The sequence below is a fragment of the Macrobrachium nipponense genome, chromosome 1 (assembly GCF_015104395.2).
Source record: "Macrobrachium nipponense isolate FS-2020 chromosome 1, ASM1510439v2, whole genome shotgun sequence".
NCBI lineage: Eukaryota > Metazoa > Arthropoda > Malacostraca > Decapoda > Palaemonidae > Macrobrachium > Macrobrachium nipponense.
Genome location: NC_087200.1, coordinates 168,982,412 through 169,005,108, shown reverse-complemented (window position 1 = coordinate 169,005,108; position 22,697 = coordinate 168,982,412). Strand labels below are relative to the sequence as shown.

At 39.6% G+C, this 22,697-nt stretch overlaps 2 protein-coding genes across 3 annotated transcripts in view; one reads left to right on the top strand and one right to left on the bottom strand.

Annotated features, from left to right (window-relative positions):
- The window catches only part of LOC135219812 (uncharacterized), a 270,228-nt gene that overhangs the window by 196,325 nt on the left and 51,206 nt on the right, over positions 1 to 22,697 (bottom strand). The window lies entirely within an intron of this gene.
- Positions 1 to 22,697, top strand: part of LOC135220062 (uncharacterized) — an 87,128-nt gene that overhangs the window by 49,337 nt on the left and 15,094 nt on the right. The window contains exon 5 of the mRNA XM_064257391.1: positions 10,926 to 11,145. Within this exon, the coding sequence (XP_064113461.1) occupies positions 10,926 to 11,145 (220 nt within the window). The remainder of the gene's footprint in view (positions 1 to 10,925; positions 11,146 to 22,697) is intronic.

The window sequence follows — 22,697 nt, the reverse complement described above, 5'->3', positions numbered from 1 at the left end:
CACAGTACACTGCAGATGTTCCCATTCTGTTTTTAATTTTGTGACTCATATTTATAAAATTTTGTTTTTATTTAGCATTTGTATACCATCTTGTAGTTTCAAGCTGTGTCTTTGAAGAAATAAGCAAAAGGACTAGTTTAGTTTTTCTTTGAGTAACCAAGAAGCAACACTTGTTTACAGAAGCTTACTAACAATTTACTTGCAATAAGTATGTAAAGTATTAGTAACTTTGGTCAGTTAGGAAAGATAAACTAGTGTTGTGTTAGGGTTCCGTTTACAGTAATTCTGTTATGGTAGGTTGTTCATTTAGACTTAAGTACTAGAAGTGCTAGCAAAGGAACCAATGGCAAGCTAGTTACTGTGTATCATAATAATCATAATAACCGGGTAAAGGCCGAGAGAGGTCAACCACAACTCTCGGCCAGGCGGTTAAGAAAAGACTGACACGGTGGCGTATATGCATTGTCCTTGACCACTCTTCACCCGATATACGCATGCGTAGCCAGATCTCACAAGATTCCTTGCTTTCATCTGTGATTTAACTGGATCCAGCTAGGCCCTAGAAATTATCTTATTGTTAAGACCTCAGGTTTGTAGCTATGAAAAATACAAATTGTCTTAGAAAATTTGTATTTTCATATGGTTTTTGCTAACTTGAAACTATGCTATGCTTTAGTGTTTTCACACCTAATCAGCATCAGCTTATTTATCTTTGTAATGTAATTTTATGTTTAGGATATATGGGCATAATTTACTTTTTACCTTGATTTTATAATTTATTTGTACTCCATAATAACAGACTAGTTTCATTTTTGGTAGTCTGTCATTTCTATCTTGTACTTGTGCCTTTCAGTGCAGTATGAGTTTTTGGAGATTCTATTATTTTAACACTAGCAGTAAGGCATAGTCGCAAGCTTTACAACCTTGACTTTGGTGTTGATTACAAATATCCTAATATACTGTAAATGTGTTTGGTTTTAGTTATGGAATCATCTTTGCAGCTTGAGGGTTTTTATGGGTATTCATGGTAAAAGTATTTACTATTAATCTTTGCTTTTTTTTGTCAAAGAAAAACTGTCTGAAAGATTAGTATAGCAGCCAGTACCCCTGTCTATAGGTGTGTTTGTTTTAAGAATAAACTTACATTCAGAATACTTTTGCCTGAGATCTAGTTAATGAATTGCCCCAAGAAAAGAAGTCTGCATCATTATCCAATGTCAGGTTTGTTTTAATTCATCAACTTAACTTGTAGTTGTTGATCAGAAAAGTATACTTATTTGTTCCTCTACGATATACAAACCATTGGTCTTTTACATTAGAAATTACCTTTGACGAAGCTGGAAAACAGCTGTTAAACTCTTGAAATAGGTGGTTAGGCATTAACTGCCATCCGTTAGGCAGGAATGCAGAGACGTAAACATTCCAGTTTGCATTCAGCCGTCATGCGATGCAGACGTGTTTTCGTGAGCTCTTGCCTGACTGTCATTAAACTCGTTTTTCCCAGTGGGATCTTTTCTTACTTTATGTATGTATTGAATATACTGTGTTTGATATTTTCTAATATACATACCCAAGATTTGTGATAGCCTTGTGTAAATATGCTTGGGTTGTGGACTTGGCATGAATAAGAACGGCATTCTTCCCAAAAAGAGAAATGTCACCGCTCTTTATTCCTCCCACTTTTTCTGAAGAAACCTGCAAAATTTGTAGCACATAGTTATAATTTTCCTCCTTGGCTGAGGCTACCAGCCACATAGGAGGTTTAGGAGTTCTTACTTCTGCAATCTGCTGTCTCTCTGGTTTATCTGGAGCCCATTTAGATGCCAAATAAACTTCCAAGTCTTTGGGGACTGTCTGTTGAGGTTCCTCGTAGCTTCACCGATTTGTATGGTATTTATCATACTACTAGCCTTTAGAGCCTATTTATGGCTACTAAAGGTAACCTAAGCTTCCCATTTAAATTCACTAATAAAGCTCATCCTGATTTCTGCAACAGTCCCAAATGATTTCAAAGCTGTCGAGATCATTTCATAATCACAACTGACTGTTAAGTCTTTGATGTAGATCATTCTCAAATTTTTCACACAACCTGGCTGAGTTTAGGATTTAACTTTGGATGAAGATTTCTCAGAGAAGTCTGTGTCTGTGATTGAAGTCATCATCAATGAAGCATAGCTAGAGGGGCCAGGGGAGGGAAGTCAGCAGGGAGATCAGACTCATTATTACTGCTTTTAATCAGTTTATTTTTGGAGAAGTCATCAACATTTGGAGAATTTTGAATCTCTATGTTGGGTGCAGAGGTCATCATCTGTGTCAGAGGAGCACCATCACAGGGCCCAGGGGCACTCAAATCCTTACAACTGCTGGACATAAAGCTTTGATAAGAGAGGAAAAAAAAATACACCTGAAAACCATAAAAAGATATCATCAGCCTTTCATAGAGTTTATCCTTCCACCAGTAGCACAAGTGAGAAACTGACTCCCAAATGTCCACGTCCCTACCCTATCCAAGGGGATGACACATGATTAGAGTGGCCCAAGTGTAAGCCAAACTCGCTTTATAAGACTGAGAGTATTACAAGATTACAATCATCCCAACCCTAATAACATTATGGGCAAACCGGATAGAATGCTGAGAGTCCTATACCTAGAAACAGATCCCACTGGAATCCGTGATCCAGTCCTGCAGGATAGTTCCACCTGAAAACTCTCAGGTCCGAACATTATCGGGCAGTTGATGGTCCCACCACAGTTCTCACTACAGTGGAACCTCGTTTTTTTGTACCCTCCTATATCGTACATTTCGGTTTTCATAGACTTTTTTTTGTCCAAAAACTTGTCTGTTATTGTACAGTTCCTCAGTTTTCGTACACTTGAAAAGACTCCATCTGGGGCCCAGCACGTGACCGGGCCCAGTATGAAACTCCCAAACAAAACATCCTGTTTTCTCCCGTGACCTATTCTGGCTTTGTTTCTCATCAAACAAGCATCTCCGCACGTGTTCCCCGCATCACCACGCGTTTTCCGTGTGTTTGGTGCAATAATTTTGCCATAAATTCATTGAAAAGTGTCATCATGGGGCCCAAGAAAGCAGGAAGTGCTACCCTTTCAATAAAAAAGGTCAGGAATACAATTGAATTCAAGAAAGAACTTTTATCGAAGTATGAAAGTGGGACATGTGTTGCTGGTCTTGCCAGGATATACGGCAAGTCTGTGTCCGCAATCAGCTCTATCCTGGCAATGAAAGATGAAATGAAGGCAGCTGATGTTGCAAAAGGGGTCACATCGCTATCGGAGAAGAGATCGCAACTAGTGGAAGACGTTGAAAAGCTGTTGTTGGTGTGGATCAACGAAAAACAGTTAGTGGGGGATAGTGTGTCTGAAGCAATCATTTGCAAGAAAGTGAGGTTGCTGCATAGTGACTTGAGTAAGAAAATGCCATCAACAGGTAATTCTCTTAGTGATTTTAAGGCCAACAGAGGCTGGTTTGAAGAATTTAGAAAACGTACAGGCATCCATAGTGTCGTAAACATGCCGCCAAAGAATTCATTGGTGAATTCAAGGAGTATCTTGAGGCTGAAGGATTTCTCCCACAACAGGTCTTCAATTGTGATGAGACAGGCCTGTTCTGGAAAAAAATGCCAAGACGGACCTACATCACGCAGGAGGAAAATTCATTGCCAGGGCGCAAGCCTATGAAAGACAGGCTAACTTTTGTTTTGTGGGAACTCTAGTGGGGATTTCAAAGTGAAACCCCTACTGGTGTATCACTCTGAAACTCCCCAAGTGTTTAAAACGAACAGTGTCATCAAGAATAAATTGCCTGTAATGTGGAAGGCCAATAAAAAGACATGGGTAACAAGGCAAATTTTTTTTGAGTGGGTCAGTGAAGTGTTTGGCCCGAGTATGAAAAAATGTTTGCAAGAAAATCAATTGCCCCTCAAGTGCCTCCTGGTAATGGCCAGTGCTCCTGCACATCCTCCTGGCTTGGAAGACCAGTTGTTGGATGAATTTAAATTCATCACTGTGAAGTTCTTGCCCTCAATACCACTCCTCTCATCCTGCCCATAGACCAGCAAATCATCTTGAACTTCAAGAAACTGGACACTAAAGCACTGTGAAGTGACCTCAGACACTGAACTGACCCTAAGAGAGTTCTGGAAGGATCACTTCAACATTTTTAATTGCATAAGCCTTATAGCCAAGGCTTGGCAGGGAGTGACGGCCAGAGTGTTACCTCAAGAAGGATTTTGAGGGATTCAAGGCTGACCCCGACAACCCTATGCCTATTGTGGAATATATCGTGTCTCTGGGGAAGTCCATGGACTTGGATGTGAGTGGTGAGGGCATGGGAGAGCTAGTGGATGGCCACAGTTCCGAGCTAGCCACTGAGGAGCTACAAGACCTTCAGCAATTACAAGACCTTCAGCAATAACAGCAACAGACAGCAGAGGAGGAAGAGAGTGGGGATACAGTGCCTTCTTCAGTAATCAAAGACATGCTTGCAAAGTGGAGTGATGTGCAAAATTTTGTTGAGAAACATCACCCAAACAAAGACGCAATGCGTGTCGCTAACATGTTTAATAACAACACTGTACCATTTCAGGCAAATTTTAAAGTTTTTTTTTTTATTTGGCAGGGGTCCAGTGACTCTCAGGCTGGTCGTAGTGCCAATAAAAAAAAAATGAAGTAACATCAGACAGAAGCATTCATGATATCTAAAGTCCTTCTGGAGGGGGATTCCCCTTCCAAACAGTAACCTCTCCTCCTCCCTCTCCCATCTTCTCCGTCTTCCATACGCTAACAAGAGTCTTCCATAAAGGTAAGAGTAATGTTAAATGTTCATTATTCATTTATATTTATTTCTCATTCTTTTCTGTTTAAAACTGTTTATTCCCTGTAAAATGTATTTTTTTTGTTAATATTTTGGGGGCCTGGAACACATTAATTCTATTTACATTATTCCTTATGGGAATTGTTTTGGTTTTCGTACGTTTTGGTTTTCGTGGAAGTTTCCAGAATGGATTACATATAAAAACCGAGGTTCCACTGTATTTAGCTTCAGATATAAACATATTTCCAGTTATGATATCTTTTCCTATTTGTCAGGTCCAATAAATTTTACAAAAAGTGGAAAATTCCACAATATTACTCCAAGTGAATATCTTCTGTGCCTGCTGTTGCTGTATTGCCTCTATTACTGCTGCCAATCCTGCGGTAGTGGAGGCACCAGCTGTTCCTGTTGTTGCCGCTGCACCTGTCACCTGGGGGCTGTCACCTCTGCTCCTGCTCCTCCTCCTTAGTTATCCAGACCTGTTGCTCTTGTATTGCCTGCTGCTCCTGACTGGATGAAGGCCCTGACCATCATTCTGAAGAAGGTTACGAAGAGGAAGGCCTGTAAGTCATCATCATCTTCGTCGTCATCGTTGTCTGCTGCCTTCTCCCCTCTTTCTCCCAAGGTCTCATGACCAAGGAGAAAGAAGGTTGTTTCTCTGCCCCCCAAGAAGTCTCACCCTGAGACTTCTAAGAGTGCCTCCCTCCACAGGGGAAGCAGAGGGTTCTCTTGTCGGCTCTTCCCCACCTGCGGGTGGAGGAACGTTCGCAAGCTTGTCCTAGGTCTAGTGAATCAGGAGCCAAAGGAGTGTGACCAAGATACCCTGAATGTTCGTGTGTCTATCAAGATTCAAACATCCCTATCTGGTGACAGGGGGTCTTGTCTTCCTACCAGTGAGGGCGCAGGGCAAGAAAAGCCAGTGCCTCTGCTCTCCCTGCTGGTACCTCAATTAGTACTTGGCCAGGTGCCCAGTCTGGTGCTTCTGTGTCCAACCGATCACCTGGAGTTGCAAAGAAGAGGTCCCTTATTCAGACTCCTTCGCCAGAGGCTCCAATCCCAAAAAAGTCTGGTATACATTGCTAGGAGGGTGTATGTTCTCACCAGCTTGTCACTCACTCAACTTCTTCCAGCCCCCATCGCATTCAAGCTGTAGGGTTGGCCTGGTTGAGTTGAGGGCTCAGCTCAGCAATGCTGAACTGAGTACCCAGTCTGGCTTGTGAGAACCGCTATCCCCTTCTCAGGACAACGCTTTGATGAGGCGAAAGTGTTCTCCTAGATCCGTATTGCAGTCACCTTCGCAGGTTGGCAACTGCTTATGGCTTGCCTCTCCCATACAGGATAGGTGGGAGTGCCCGGTCATCCTCACCTGTTCCCCTAACCTCCTGGGGCTTCACTGGGAGGTGTGAGTCGGACACGAGGGACTCTGATGAGGGTTCCTGTTGGAGTCCTACCTCTCAGGTATACACTCCTGGCTTAGTTCTTGGATTGACCAGGACATGCTAGAGTGGTGCAGGAATGACCCCAAGGGTCTGGTGAGGCCCTCTCTTCTGGGTGAGTAGATCGGGAGGACCATACCCATAGAAGGACTTGAGAGTCCCTAGCCTAGTGATGCAGACACCCCTGAGATATAGAGGACGTATTCTGAGATCATAGCACTGATTTGTCAGCCAAGTGATCTAGGGGAAGGGACAATTGCCTCTTCTGTGGACTGTCCTCAACTCAAGTCCTTTTAGGGTCTAAAAGGGAACCCAGGGCTTCAGTGAGATTGCTGTGGTCCTCATTTGCAGATGGAGTCCTTGATCAAGTGAATGATCATGTCTCTGGATGGGAGAATTCTTTCCGATCAAACAGGTTGCTTCCTCTTCCTCTACCATGCCAGAAGACTACTACCAGCTCTAGGAGAGGTCATTGCCAACTAAACAGGTTGACCCAGACCTGGCTCATCTAGGCCTGGGTCTCTCGCTGTAGCAGTTTACTGCAGAGGTCATCACCCTTTCTCAGCAAGAAGCATTAAGCCTGGAGGCTACCGCTGTGGCAGCACTTCAGACAGTGCTGGTTGGACCTTTGGTCCTTCCAGATGTCCAAGGTGGCTGTCTCCTCAGGGTCTATCGTTCCTGGGGAGGATTCCGCTTTCAGGAGACTGTGCCAGTCTGGAGGTAGGGCAATCTTCTACCTGGCCCACCTGACATTGAACCTGTGGGCTAACCGAGTCATTAAGAGGCGGGATGCTGTCATGACTCGCTTAACCAGGTCTGTAGGACCTGAGTCGACAATAACATTACGGAATGGACTGTTGCTGGGTTCCTCCTCTCTCTTAGAGAGTTGGCGGATGCAGATAACGACTGCCTTGTTCGCTAGTGACCAAGACCTGCGGGCCTTCACGAGTCACCGTGGCCTGACCGTTTGGTCAGACTAATTCTTCATTGCCCTAGGAAGATCTAGTCTTTGAAGGGCACTCATGCAAAAACCAAGCTTTCTTTTTCCACTTCCCAGTTGAGACCCTTTCAGCCCTCTTTCCCTTTGGGGAAGGGAGGCAAGGGAAGAAAGAAAAAGGAGGGAGTGCCTGTCAAGCAGTTGGGTAACTTAGCAGCGACATGGTGTCAAGACCTGTGTAATAGATGTCCTTCGGGAAGGGTACCTACTCCCCTTCGAATTTTGGCCTCCCCTCACCATCGGCCTGGTCCATCTCTTGACTTATGTTCGTGGTTCTCTGAAGGACATTGCATGCAAGGAAGAAGTGCAGCCATGCTGAAGAAGGGTGCCATCAAAGTCTTGTCAGACGAGTCTCAGGACTTTACTGCTGCCTATTTCATGTGGAGAAAGCTGTTTGGGGGAGGGGGGGATGGAGAACGGTCTTAGACTTATCTCCCTTGAACCGATTCATTCCCCAGACTCTATTCACAATGGAGACAGCACACTCAGTGCTGATCTCTATCAGGGAGAATGACATCATGCTTACCGTGGATCTAAAGGATGCTTATTTCCAAATAGTACCAATCCATCAGTTTTCCTACAAGTACTTTCGCTTTATCCTTGGAGAGACTGTGTACCAGCTCAGGGCACTCTGTTTTGGGCTCTGACTGCTTCTCAGGTGTTCATGCAAGTGTTCACCCTGGTTTTAGCTTGGGCCTATTCACAAGGGATACGTCTGTTGAGGTATCTTGACAATTGGCCAGTCCTGGCGAGTTTGCACTCGCAGTTGCTCCAGAACGAGGACTGACTAATTGAGTTTTGCTGCATCTTTGGAATTTTGGCAAATTTCAAGAAGTCTGATCTCATTCCCAAGAAGTGGATAAAGTACCTGGGCATGCTGATAGATACAATAGCAGCAAGAGTCTTTTTCCTCTGACTCTCGTATCAGCAAGTTTAGGAAGGTAGTGCAGTTGTTCCTGTCTTAATGGGAACAACCAGCATGGCAATGGCAAGTCATGAATGGTCACTTGTCATCCTTGTAGAAGACAGTCCTTCATGGGTGGCTTCCCCTTTGTTCTCTGCAGTGGGGAATGAAGGAGCACTGGTCCCAATCACGAGGTTCTCAATCCTTTCTCATTCCTTTATTGGAGGAAGTGAGGAAGGCTTTAGACTGGTGGCTGGATGGCAGGAACCTTGTAATAGGAGTAACCCTGCATACTCCCCCTCCCGATGTGCATCTGTATTCGGATGCTTGGACCGAGGGATGGGCCACACACCTGGAGGAGTTGCTGATTTCAGGGGTGTGGAACTGACATGACTGACACCTCCACATCAACATCCTGGAACTCAAGGCAGCCTTTTGTACTGACACTCCAAGAGTGTCAGTACAGAATGATGGGGCACTCTGTGGTGTTAATGAGCGACAACACGGCAGTGGTATATGTCAATAAGCAAGGGGGACTTGTATCACATCTGCTCCACCAGCTGACAGTGTAGGTGCACGAGTGGGCAGTGGCTCACTCGGTAGAGCTGTTACTCAGGTATATTCCAGGCAAGAAGAATGTAGTGGCAGACAAGCTCAGCCACCAGAATGAGGTAATAGGGATCAAGTGCTCACTTCACCCAGACATCATAGAGTGGTTGTTCGATCTATGGGGGCATCCGATCTGTGGGGGCATCCAGTCATAGATCTGTTCACCTCGTGACACAACAGAAAACTTCAGGTCATCTGTTCTGCTGTGCTGGACCCATGGGCAGCTACAGAGAATGCATTTCAGCACCTGTGAGACAACCTCAATATCTATGCCTTCCCTCCATTTTATCTGATTCGCAAGGTGATCAGCAGGGTGCTGCCACCTTGAAACTCAGGATGATTCTGGTGGTTCCCAACTGGCTGCAAGTTGTTTGGTATCCCGACCAGCTATCTCTGCTCTCTCAGGCCCAGAGAGAGCTTCCCCCATAGCACAACCTGCTGTGTCAGCCACACGAAGAATGGGACCACCAGGCAGTGCAGTCCCTGGCTTTTCATGGCTGGAGGTTATCCACCATTTCTTGCAAGCGAGACGCTTTTTATACCACGCGGCAACAGAGATGTTTGGATACTTCAGACAGTCCTCTGCAGCAATATATCAGGGAAAGTGGGCCGTCTTCTGTGGTTGGCGTCGTAGACAGGGTATCTCTCCAGTTGGAGCTACTCTTCAGCACGTCACGAACTTCCTCGTCTTCCTTCGCTTGAGAGAATCTTCTCTCCATTTCAGCAGTGAAGGGCTGTCGAGCTGCTCTCAGTTTAGTGCTTCAGCTAAAAGGAGTAGATATCTCCTCTCTGGAGATTTCACTTATGATGAGAAGCTTCAAAAGGTCTTGCCCACCCAGGGATCTTGGGCCCCATGCGTGGGATGTCACTCTCGTTCTGAGGAGCCTGACTCTTTCACCGTACGAGCCTTTGTGAGAGTCGTCAGACAGGGATCTGACCCTCAAGACCGTTTTCCTGCTTGTCCTGGAACTCTCCTTTGATGTTAAACACTCGAGGGGATGGAGATCTGTTTTACTCAATTTTGCCCTAGATTCTGTAGGAAAGACTCAAAACCCAGTGGTCCCTGACACTAGGTTTGAGTCCTTTACGATCCCCTCCCTTGAGGACTTTGTAGATAATAATGCTGACAATATGCTACTTTGTCCTGTTAGAGTGCTGGGGTTTTATCTGAAGAGGACTCGACACCTCCAGCCTGAGTGCCGATGACTGTTTGTTAATGCTGGCTCGTCCAAGAAAGAAACGTATAAGAACACGATTTCTTTCTGGCTTCTTGAGACGATTAGAAGGGCGTGCTCTGCTGCTGGCACTGACAACTCCAGTACTCCTCGGATTAGAGCTCAGGAAGTTGGGCATGGGTCCAACCCTCGCACTCTGGAAGAATCTGTCAGTTCATCAGGTTCTGAAGGTAGGGGCGTGGTCTAGGCAGACCACCCTCGCCTCCTAACTTCAGGACATTGCCCACAAGTCCATGGACACTTTTCTTGGGACCTGTGTTGGCTGCTCAACAAGTTGGGTAGCTTATCCGGCTCCTTCAACAAGACAAGGTTGCATCTCGCTTTAGATGTGGGGTTGTGGATGTGAGAATGTATGATGGGTGGCAGGCTCTCTTCTTCTCCATCCCTTGATCTTTCTCTTCTTCCTTCAGGCAGAGAGGCAATTCAGCTGTTACGTGCTGGAACTGGCTCCGATGTAGGTAAGTGTCACAACAAGTACCCATTCTATTTATCTTGTAGATTATAGAAGCAACCACTCTTTCCTCTTACAAGGTAAGGATGGGTGGATCCCAGGCAATAACAAATCCACTATTTCTATTTACCTTATTGACAGAATCATTCCAGCTTATTTTTCCTATGAGGCTCCTTTTTCCCTTCATTTGGAAAAAGTTCGGAAGTCTGATGAATGATGACGCAGTCCCTATACTCCAATGAATTCATCAGAGGCATGATTCCCTTCTTTACTCTTAAAAGCAAAGTGGAATGTGTACATCCGGGTGGGCAGGACTCCCGCCACCCAAACTACCTTGTTCAAAAGTCTAGCAGCCTTTTTCCAGCCTTCACTGAAAGTAATTCTTAATGTAAAGGACTTCAGGTTTGTATAGTTAGGAAAAATATCATTTACTTTTAAATAGCAGCTATGTTTTTCCAGATGTATGAAGAGTCCTGTAATAGTATTGCTGTGCTTTTGCAAAATTTACAAGATACACCAGTTGTTCCAACTACTAACCATCGGACATTATTTTGTGTGGAGGATGACTTACCAGGCCTGCCAGATTATGATAATATTGTTGTCCTGCAGTCACTAGCAAGTTTCCAAAGGGGAAATTATGAAGTGATTGTCACAAATCTTGATCAATTAGGCGAAAATGGTAAGCATTCAATCCAGCTGTTTTTTTATGTAGTTGAGTATAGATATTTGCATTTCGTAATCTTTTGAAGTTTCTTCTTTCTGGGAGCACCGTAGCAAAAAAATAACTATAGTTTTGCATTTTATGATAAAAGCACTTACTGTAATTGATTTAAAACCTATGTATTTACTATTGCATAATCCTGGTGTCAGCTGCTGTTTTAGGCATGGTCCAAAGAAAAGGAGACACACCAACTTGCCAGGTACTAATCCTGAATATCAAGCGGTTCTAATGGTCTTGAGTCATTCTCTGTGTGCCTATACAGTAGGCCCCCTCATTTTGGGACCACCTTGACGTGGTGAGGGGGCTCTCGAACCTCAGGAATCTCTTCCCAGGTTCGAACCCAAGAGTCCCATATGACATATATATTTTCGAGTAAACTTATGTGGACTTTTCCATTTTTTGCCAAAATTTTTGAAAGCAAATAAATGAGAAAACATATCATGGCTTAACGTGGAGTTAAATCCGAAGCTAAATAGTGAGAACTGTGGTAGATCCATCATCTACCCGACAATGTTCGGACCCTTGTTTTTCAGGCGGAACTATTCTGTGGAGCTGGACCACGGATTCCAGGGGGGGCCTGGTTCTAGGAATAGAACTCTCGGCATTCTATCCAGTTTGCCCATATGTGATTAGGATGGGGATAATTGTATTAACATAATACTCTTAGTCCTAGCAAGCGGGTTCTGCTTACACTTGGGCCATACTAATCATGTTATGCCATCCCCTTTTGGGGTAGGGTAGGGATGCGGACATTTGGGAGTCCTTTCTCACTTGTGCCTTTGGCAGAAGATTTACTTCGCGAAGGGCCAATGATATCTTTTCAAGAATTTTTTTTTTTTTTTTTTTTGTTTTTTTTTTTTTTTTTTTTTTTTTTTTTTTTTTTTTTTTTTTTTTTTTTTTTTTTTTTTTTTTTTTTTTTTTTTTTTTTTTTTTTTTTGTAAAAACTCAAAATTTATGAACTGTGAAATAAATGATTTGAGTACCCCTGGGCCCCATGATGGAAAAACTAACGGCACAGTTGATGACCATTGGCCCGTCACTCCCGAATTTCCTAGGTACTGCCCCAAGCAGTGAAAGTACTATAAAAGATACAAAGGAACACCCTGTTCCAAGTAAAGCAGCAGAGCCAGAAAACCAAATAGAGTGCATAATAAATAAGAAACAAACAAAAATAAATTGGTAAACTCCAATATCGTAACAATGGAACCATATATGATTGAACAATAATTCTGAATTAGAGACAAATAATCCTCCCAGCAATACAGAAAAATATAAAAATCATAATAGACAAGCAACATACATAAAACAAGGACCAAAGAGAAACAAAAAATTACCGACTAATCCCCACAATTAGTACATTTTTTGATGACCTCTTTGGGGACCAGACAATTGGTTCAAGATTTCTAGTCCTCAAAGCTGACAACAAAATCTCAGCAGCGATGCTAGAAAACAAATTACTTAACATATATCCAACACAAGACATGGAATGCAGACACATCAAGGACAATGAATGGCTTATCCAAGTAACCAATAAAAAGCAGTCCACTGCCTTTTTAAGTATAACAGAAATAAATATAAAGGTAATAATTACAAGCCACGAAACATTGAATTATGTACAGGGTACAGTCATCCTACCCAATAGCGAGCACGGAGCTTCCTTCCAAAACAACTATTGCTAGACTCCCTAAAATTGAGATATAACAATATCCACGATTTAGAAATATACTCGATTTCAAGTAGGAAAGATAAAAGTAAAATATCAACATTGCCAAAATAAAATTTACAGGCCAAGACTTGCCATTTAAAATAAAATTCTTGGACAAAAATAGAGAAGTTCGTCCTTTTGTTCCTAAACCATTACAATGTACACAGTGCTCAAGGTATGGACACACATACAAAAAGATGCCGTAATAAAGCTATATGTGTCAGTCTGGCATCAGATGACCATACCACTAATTGGAACTGTAATCAATCAAAATGTATTAATTGTGGACTAGCCCATCACGCAAAATCTAAGGAGTGTTCCATTTTACCAATATAATACAGAACTTCAGTTGTTAATAAATAGGACAGGAATGTCAGTCTGGAAGCCAGACTTGAGCTAAAAGTAAGAGGCGTTAACAATCCATCCAAAACCCCCACCTTTTCAAATGTGACTAAAAATCAAGACATCAAACAGCACAATGACAAACAAGATAGTATAAACATGGAAACTGGATTTCATACCAATAATACTGAAACCCAAAATAAAATATTACAACAACCAATACCACCACTAACATAGATGATTCAGTTATCCATGGAAAAGAACTTCCAATAGAAGAAGAATTAAATAATGATGATAATCGAACTGGCAAAAAGAAAAGAATTCTAGAAAGAACCCCACCTAAGGGAAAAAAAGTAAATATTGAAAATTACAATCAATCCAGAGAGACTCCAATACACCAGGAGAACATTTTAAAAAGATATTAAACTAACCTCATCACAAGTGGAAATACACAATTACCCTCAATCTCAATCAAACAGCCAACATCTGGACAGTAAAGATCACTCTTTACAATTTCCATCAAATACTACTAATGAAAATCATACCATTAAACCAAACCAAAATATAACTATCACCCCCCAACCATCCACAAGACCGAAATATCCCATTAACAAACACAAACAAATAACCCCTCAAACCAACAGTCCTTATCACTACAGAAAAGGAACAATAGAATTACAAAACCAGAAATTTCTAAAGCTAGACCAAAAACTTCTGAACCAATAATTAACATTACCAAACATGCTTCATCTTGTGGTTGTAATGAATGCTTTGTAAGTACATATAACCAACTAACTACCAAGACAGAGGACACAGTACGAAATTGTATTGACAATTTTACCAAATTAAGGAGGTGCCCTTTAACACACCCAACATGAGAACGAATTATGTTCTGAATCCTTAAAATACAAAAAGGAAATTATAAAATCAAAATAGACTTATTAATATTCAACTATGAAAAACAAACAACTGCAGGAATCTAATAACCAACATACAAATACAATGATTAAAAAACCACAAATAAATTCAAATGCATATAACTACGAGACAAAGTAAAATCAGCAATCAATTTACAGAATTTAACACCAATTCCTCCCAATAATGGAATATAAAATCATTCAATGGAATATAAATGGTCTCTTAACCCGACTACGTCTGGGTGAATTACAAAGAATCATACGAGACCACAACCCAATGTGCATATTGTCTACAACATATAGGAAGTAACCCTACAAATATCCAACACTATAAAATTGCCTGTTATTCACCAACTGACGGTGGAAAATTAGGCACAGCCATATACGTTCATAATAGCATTACATATGAACCTGTTGACATACCATCTATGCCATATCAAATAACATCAATTAAACTGTATATGCCTGATAAAGTAAAATTACTATTTGTAATTTATATAACCACCAAATTTCAATGCAAATTTCAGTGATTTTTCTGAACTTATTAGCAAAAGTATACAGGAACCACTACTTATAGTAGGAGATTTTAATGCACATAATTCCATTATGGGATATTAATAACCCCACTGACACAATCCGGAATCAACATAGAGAATACTATAATGAAACACAACCTGTATTGTCTCAATGAAGTGAGTTCCAACATATTTTTCAATACACACCTAACCTTTTCTTCAATTGACATTTCATTATGTTCAAATGATGTAGCGGAGAAATTTGAATGGAACGTCCTAGACGATTCATACACAAGTGACCATTTCCCAATCATTCTGAACTACTTAAGTAATGTCAAAATATTGCCACCTACAAGATATAATATCCAAAAAGCTAACTGGGATAAATATTTCCTATACACACGAAACATACCACCATTCCCACATAATGAAGATCACAATACTACATGTGAATCCTTCTCAAACTTCATAATAAATGCTGCAGATAAAAGTATCCAAAAACCAAAACACATTCCACAAAATCCCCTGTCCCATGGTGGAATCCAACATTAACAACATTAAGTAAAATAAAACATTATTAGTTCTCAATCTAAACATACTCAAAACTCGCCTTAAAATCACTCAACAAAATGCCCTATAGTATAAACATATTAAACAAAATAGTTATAACAACATAACAATTAACCACATTAACCACTATTAACAAATATACAGCCAAATTTAGAAAAAACAAAAAAACGGTACTAGCTGAAAAAATCGCATCATGGAAGGAATATGTCTCAAACATATCTTCAAACACATCCACAAGGGATATCTGGCAAAAGATAAGGAAATCAATGGAACACTATAAGACCTCCAAGAAGTGCAATACATTTAAATGGAAAAATATACCATGATACTTATGAAATATCAAACTAATTGGGAAACATTTTGAAAACATCAGTGCTTACTCCAGCCTAGATACACATTTTTCAAAGTATCAGAAAACAAAAAGAAAATATAATACTCAATTTTGAAACTCTTGAAGACCTGGAATATAACTATATTTTTAACATGGATGAACTAGATAATGCCATCAACTCTTGTCATCCCTCTGCACCAGGATATGATAAAATATCATTTGAAATGATAGAAAAATTAGCTCCTATAGCTAAATCATATTAAAATTTTAAAATTTTACAATAGTATCTGGCTAAAACGTGTCTTTCCTGATAAATGGAAACATGCCATAATTATTCCAATAAACAAACCAGGAAAGGATGCAAGTAATCCATCCAAATTATAGACCGATATCTCTAACAAGTTGCCTATGCAAAATCTTAGAAACAAAATGGTTAATGCACGATTAACGTATGTAATAACCAAAGAATCCATTTTAACACCAACACAATCTGGTTCAATAGCTGGCAGATCAACCCTAGATCCCTTAACACATTTAGAAGATCATATCAAAAAAGGCTTTGAACAAAAGAAATTAACAGTAAGCTATATTTTTTGATATAGAAAAAGCATACGATACAACTGGAAACATAACATCATGCAAAACTCCACATCCAAGGACTAAGAGGCCACTTACCAATATTTATTAGAACTTCTTAACAAACAGAACTTTTCAAGTAAGAGTAGAAAAATCCTACTCAGTAAACCTATAAACTGGAAGAAGGAATCCCTCAAGGTAGGTGTCTTGAGCTGTACATTGTTTGCTTTAGCAATCAATGACATTACTATAAATTTACCAAGTGGTGTAAAAAACAGTTTATATGTTGATGACTTTGTCATTTACTATACGAGTAGTAATTGAGACATGCTCAGAGAGTCTCAGTACTGCCATTTCAAATATATGTAGTTGGGGCAAATTCAGGTTGGATTTAAATTTTCAACTGATAAAACAAAAGCAATCGTCTTCTACAAAGACAAAAGGTGGATGAAGAACCAAACAATCAAACTGCATCTTTATAACACTGAAATACAATTTTGTACAAAATCAAGTATCTAGGAGTAATATTTGATCAACATTTAAATTGGAAAGAGCACATCAAATACATTAAAGCCAAGGGCATCAAAGCCCTTGCCATATTAAAAAAGTTATCACACACTAATTGGGGAGCAAAGCGAGACATTTTATTATATATATAAGGCAACAGTCTTATCCATAATAGATTACTGCTGTCCAATATATTCATCTGCCTCAGATCTGCATTAAAATCTCTGATGCAGTGCACCATGAAGGCGTGCGATTGTGCACAGGAGCTTTCCGATCGTCCCCAACAAACTCACTTTTGGTGGAGGCAGGTGTTTTGGCCCTTAAAACATCACCGTAATTTAATAACAATACAAAGAGGTCTTTCATTACAAGCGGGATCGTCTCCTGCAACTTACTGCTTCCAAAACTGTAATCAAGTAACAGCAGTTAATAGTACTAGCTCTTCCCAAAAAGAGCTAGATACATAATGAACATACATAATATGAATCCAATTTTTCACCCACCAATGGAATTGCCACCCACCATGGATTTTAAATAGAGTAAAGATATGTACCTCCCTGTCTTACCTACTCAAGAAACAAATGACAAGTACGAAATGTACCGCCAACATGCTTTGGAGCACAATTAGAAGAAAAGGCAACAAATTTATGATATATACAGACGGCTCCAAAAATAATGTTGGAGTAGGAGCATCTGCATATTCGAAAAATATGTTAAGTAAAAAAAGCCTACCTTCAATATTCATCAGTATTTACTGCTGAAGTCACAGCCATACAGATGGCTCTAGATATGATATCTGAGGCAAAAGCAAGTGTCTCTGTTATTTTCAGTGACTCACGTAGTGCTATAGATGCAATAAGACAGTAATAAACCAGGAAACCAAATAGTACAGGAAATTCAAATAAAATTCATCAACTCCTCCAATCAGAATATCAATGGATATGTTGGATCCCAGCACACGTGGGAATAAAAGGAAATGAATATGCAGACTCTGCTGCCAAATTAGCCTGCACTATCCCTCCAAACAATTTCATATGCCCCAGTGTCAGACTGGGTAAAATCAGTTAAAACATTAATTTACCAGGATTGGAAAGAAGAATGGGCCTCGGTGGTGCCAACGACAAATAAACTTTAAAATATAAAAACTGAAGTCTATGCATGGAGAACATCCTCACAGGAGGAAAGAGCAAAAGAGGGTGATCCTAGCAAGGGCTACGTAGGAAGGCACACAAGATTCTCACATGGTCACTTGATGTCAACACCACATGCTGACCCAGTGAAATGTAACAGATGTCAAACACCCATGACAGTACAGCATTTGCTTGTTGAGTGCCCAAATTGGACCCAGGAAAGATCTATTTATCTGCGGAGTACGGAAATGAAAAATATTCTTGCGGAAAGCAGGGATTTTTCAATTAATAAAATCATAAATTTTTTAAATAAGACGGGTTTCTCAAATAAAGTCTAATTTTTTTTTTTTTTTTTTTTTTTTTTTTTTTTTTTTTTTGTTTTTTTTTTTTTTTTTTTTTTTTTTTTTTTTTTTTTTTTTTTTTTTTTTCTAGGATGATCCCTGAGAACCAGCCCGAGAAGAGTCTACTTGAGACTCAGAGGTCTGGAAAAACTAACCCCTATTAATAATAACTATACAGTAGGCAATACCTTTTGTGTGGGCTCACATATTTTTTGTTCTTGTTTTATTGCTCTTGTTGGTTTATTATTTCACCCACCTTTCTTTTTATTATACCAATGGGGATTGTGTATAATATTTCCAAATTCTTTTAAATAATTTTATTTAATGATATCCTTCCCAGGCTATGTATGCCGTAAGTTCCTTTTGCCGCTGTACCAGCCACTGTAATTACTCGTTTGCCTGAGTACTGCAGCTTTTTATTGGTATGAGTATGTACAGACATAATGTTTTGATGAAATACTAATGTAATATTTCTATCTTATATCGTATGTATGTAGGGTACTAAGTCAGATGTTAATTTAAAGTTAATACACTTCATTCCAGTTTGTGTAAAGTGGCAGTTATCATGAGGTCACTTTGCTGAGCTATGAATATTGTTTTTGTTTTTAGTGTTATGTAATTTTTAAATTCTGTCTGGTTTTCTCTTTCAAATATTCAGATATTAACTCATAAGAAACAATTACGCTTAAAGTTCCCTACGATCATGTCATCATTGTGGTTATTTACTTTATAACTGTAGTTTTAATTATTATCATTAATGATAGTTGTTCCTTGGAGAATACAAACTATCTTTGGTATAAATATGCATTCAGTAAATGTTGATTCTGTCATCGAAGTTTGGTAACAGGGCCCCCTCAAATTGGGGCTGCCTTGATAGTAGTGAGGTAGCTCTTGAATCCATAGAATTGGTTCCTGGGTTAAAGTCCAAGAGTCATGTGTATCATATCATTACATATTAATTTGGTTAAATTTTTGTAGCATTCTGTACTTTGGTAAAATTTGTTGGACCTGATAAATAGGAAAGTATCATAGCTTTGATAGGTTTATACTACTCGATAATGTTTTGACCCGAGAGATATCACATTGATAACTCAATGGTGAAACTACTCTGCAGACCTGGGCCATGGATTCCAGGGTTGGTCTGGATCTAAGGATAGGACTCTCGGCATTCTGTCCGGTTTGCTCATAATATGATTAGGGTGGGGATGACTGTATTCTTGTAATGCTCTCAGTCCCTCAAAGCAGGTTTGGCTTACACTTGGGCCACCCTAATTATGTTGTGCCATCCCCTGTGGGGGAAGGATCGTGGGCTGACATTTGGTAGTCTGTTCTTAGTAGTGCCATTGGTGGAAGAATGAACTCCATGAAAGGCTGATGACATCTTATAGATTGTCAAGTTTATTTATTTTTCTCTTGTCTCTTTGATCTTTATAAAAGTAGTAACAATAAAGAACCCTTTGATGATACCTTATTGGCACAGATGACGACCTCTGCTGTCTCCTCTGACAATCTGTGTTTTGACATGGCTAGGAAACCTTCTAGTGTAATTACATTGGAATCATATGCTCCAGCACAGAGCAAAGGGAAATTGAAAGAAATGGTTGTGAATAAGACCAGTGATACTTAACCTTTAATCTGGAATATTCTAATTTTGACATTTTTAATGCGTACAGAGATAGTGTGATTAGATACAGCTACTAGAAGGGAATGATATTTGCACTCCAACTGATGAAGTACTCAAAAAAGAAACTTGTAGAAGAATTAAAAGATATAGGTGTGATTTGAATTGAAAGAATGAAGGAGATGATCAATGGCGCCTTAGTTCCACTTCCATATTTAATTACAGTCAGTTCTACCCACTTACCTAATGTAATAAAAGTAGCATGATTACATCTTAAGTTTAAGCAACATATCCCAAGACCAAGGAGATTTTTTATTGTTTAGAAGCTACAAGGCAAGCCTTCCACATGTGTCAAGTGTAGTGAAGCAGAACATGGTGTATGTTTTAAAGAAGCAAAATGTATACAGCATGGAGATAATCATCCATCATCTTCACAAAATTATGATGTGTACATCAAGAAAAAGGAAATACTATGTACAGAAAGTGTTAAGCCAATATGTTAGACCAGGAGTATCCTCTTCGAGTATTGCTAATAACTGAAGAAGTGTTTCCTTTGGTAATATAAAAATAAGATCAGTGGTGACATGTACTCATGCCTCTTTGGAGGCTGCACTAGTAGTTTCTGGAACTCATGCCTCTTCAGAGGCTGTGCCCGTGATTTCTGGCACTCCTGCCACTACGGAGGCTGTGCCAGTTGTTTGTGGTGCTCTGCCTTTTCAGAGGCTATGCCAGGCAGTGCCTGCACCAGTTATGCAGTCTGACCTCTTTAGTTTCCTTAGGGCCAGGCCACTGCCAGACCACAGAAAATCCCAGATGACGGAAATCACCTCTAAATAACCTCCTTTGTAAGCAATGTCTTGCCAGCTCATTCGACATACAGTTAGTCCTTGAGTTACAATGTTTCAAGTTATGATAGCGATGCCAGTTACAATATTTTCGAAGTTATGCAGATAATACCAATACAGTAAGAAACATTGCCCCGAGAGGCTAAGATATGCGAATCCCTCTCCCTGACCAATCCCTTTCTCATGCTCATTGTCTACAGAGTAAAGATGTGTTAGTGTGTGATTTCTGTCCATTTTAAACTTTTGAAATGCAGATTTGTGTCAGAACAGCATGTCTTCCAAACACCCAAGTGTATCGTGACTCGAGATGGAATCACGATAGGGTATTTATAAAGACCAGTAAATAATCATTTATCTTTAGTTTGTAAGGGAAATATTGTAAACATTATGCAGTGCAAGATGCGTAGTAGAAAATTATATATATATTGTGTGGAATTGTTAGTGCTAGTGTAATATTTCTTTATATTAAGTATTTTGAAGGGTTAAATACATTTAATGGTGGTTTAACTCTATAGTAATCTTTAACAAGTAGTTAAGTATTGTCGTTGGTGAATGCGGATCGCGCATGCGTGGATTGTCAGTCGTCTCCGACTGATTTGAGTCAAGAGTCCGGCAGTACCGGTTCAGTTGTTAAAGTGTGAAGGTCAACGTCGCCTTACGGTAGCTCAACATGCGAGGGGGGTAAAGGAATCAGCACAACTTCAGAGAAATAATATCATCATGGATTACAGCTAAGTCTAAGAATTTATAAGTGTTTTAGGTGATAATATTGAAGGGCATGCATGCACGATAGATATTGTTACTGATAGGCATTTGTAAATGAATAAGGCTATTCTTCGGATCGTGGTATAGGAAATTACACAATGTTTTAAAGGTTAGTAATAAGTATAACTATTCCTGGTTAAATAATGGGTTGATACGTTCACAAAATATGGTAATTTAAGACGTATATTTAAACACAACGCAATATTTCGATTTATTGAACAGAAAAGAATCCTTGAAAAATCTGTTCGTGAACCTGGTAATATGCGAACCCAAATTAGGGTAAGTTTGGGTTTCATAATTTATTGGAACTATTTTATATGTTACTATTTTGGATTCTTTTGAGTAAAGATATAAATGGTGCCGTGACCAGGATTGATTATTTTTGTGGGTGATGATTGATAATTGGTAACTGATTGATAACGCATATATTTTAACTTTGATATTGGTGTTTATAGGCTAATAGGTGTATTACGAGTATTGCGCTGCGTGAGAAAGTGTTCGTTGCGTCGGGTTGTTATGGCTAGGCTGGTATTGGCAATTTAGAAAACGATGACGCCGTAATTTTTTGCCGTAAATCATATAGAGGAAAATTGTTGAGTAAGATATCGTTCCCTTTTGTAATTGCACTCTATTTGATTAATGTATTTATCGATCGTAGTAGGAAATCGTGAGTGTGAATTTTAAATTAGTAATTTCGTTCTCTTTAGATTCATAAATGTTTAACGGCTATTAACCCCTTCGCCACTGGCCTGCTGCATTGCTGCTAATGCTTGCATACCGCATGAGACCCCCTGTTGACCGCGAGTATCAATCATTACTGGCGCCCTCTAAATTTTTTTTATGTTATTCATATTTTTCCTTTACATTCATTATGTGAAAACATTGTGTACGGATATCAATGAATATTTTTTACCCCATTGTCAAAAAATTACAAAAAATATAGTAAGAATATCGGAAAAAATAGGAATATTTAGTGGAAAAAGTAATTGCAGAAGTAGGAACTGTTATAAAGTAGTAGAAATAGTAGTAAAGTAATAGAAATAAAGTAGCAGAAAAAGTAAAGTAGTAGTGGTAATAGCAGTACTAGTTTTCTTACTGAAACAGTTATTCCTAGGTTTCATACAGAAACAGCGTATACATCAGTGAATGTTTATGGCACTGGTAATAATAATAATAATAATAATAATAATAATAATAATAATAATAATAATAATAATAATAATGATAATAAAAGCAACAGCATCTCGTGACCAATACGTATATACATATGGGGCAGTTTATTCACCCCCATTATCATCAGCAAGCTATAAAAAACACATCTCATCACGAGTAACAGGCCTCCATA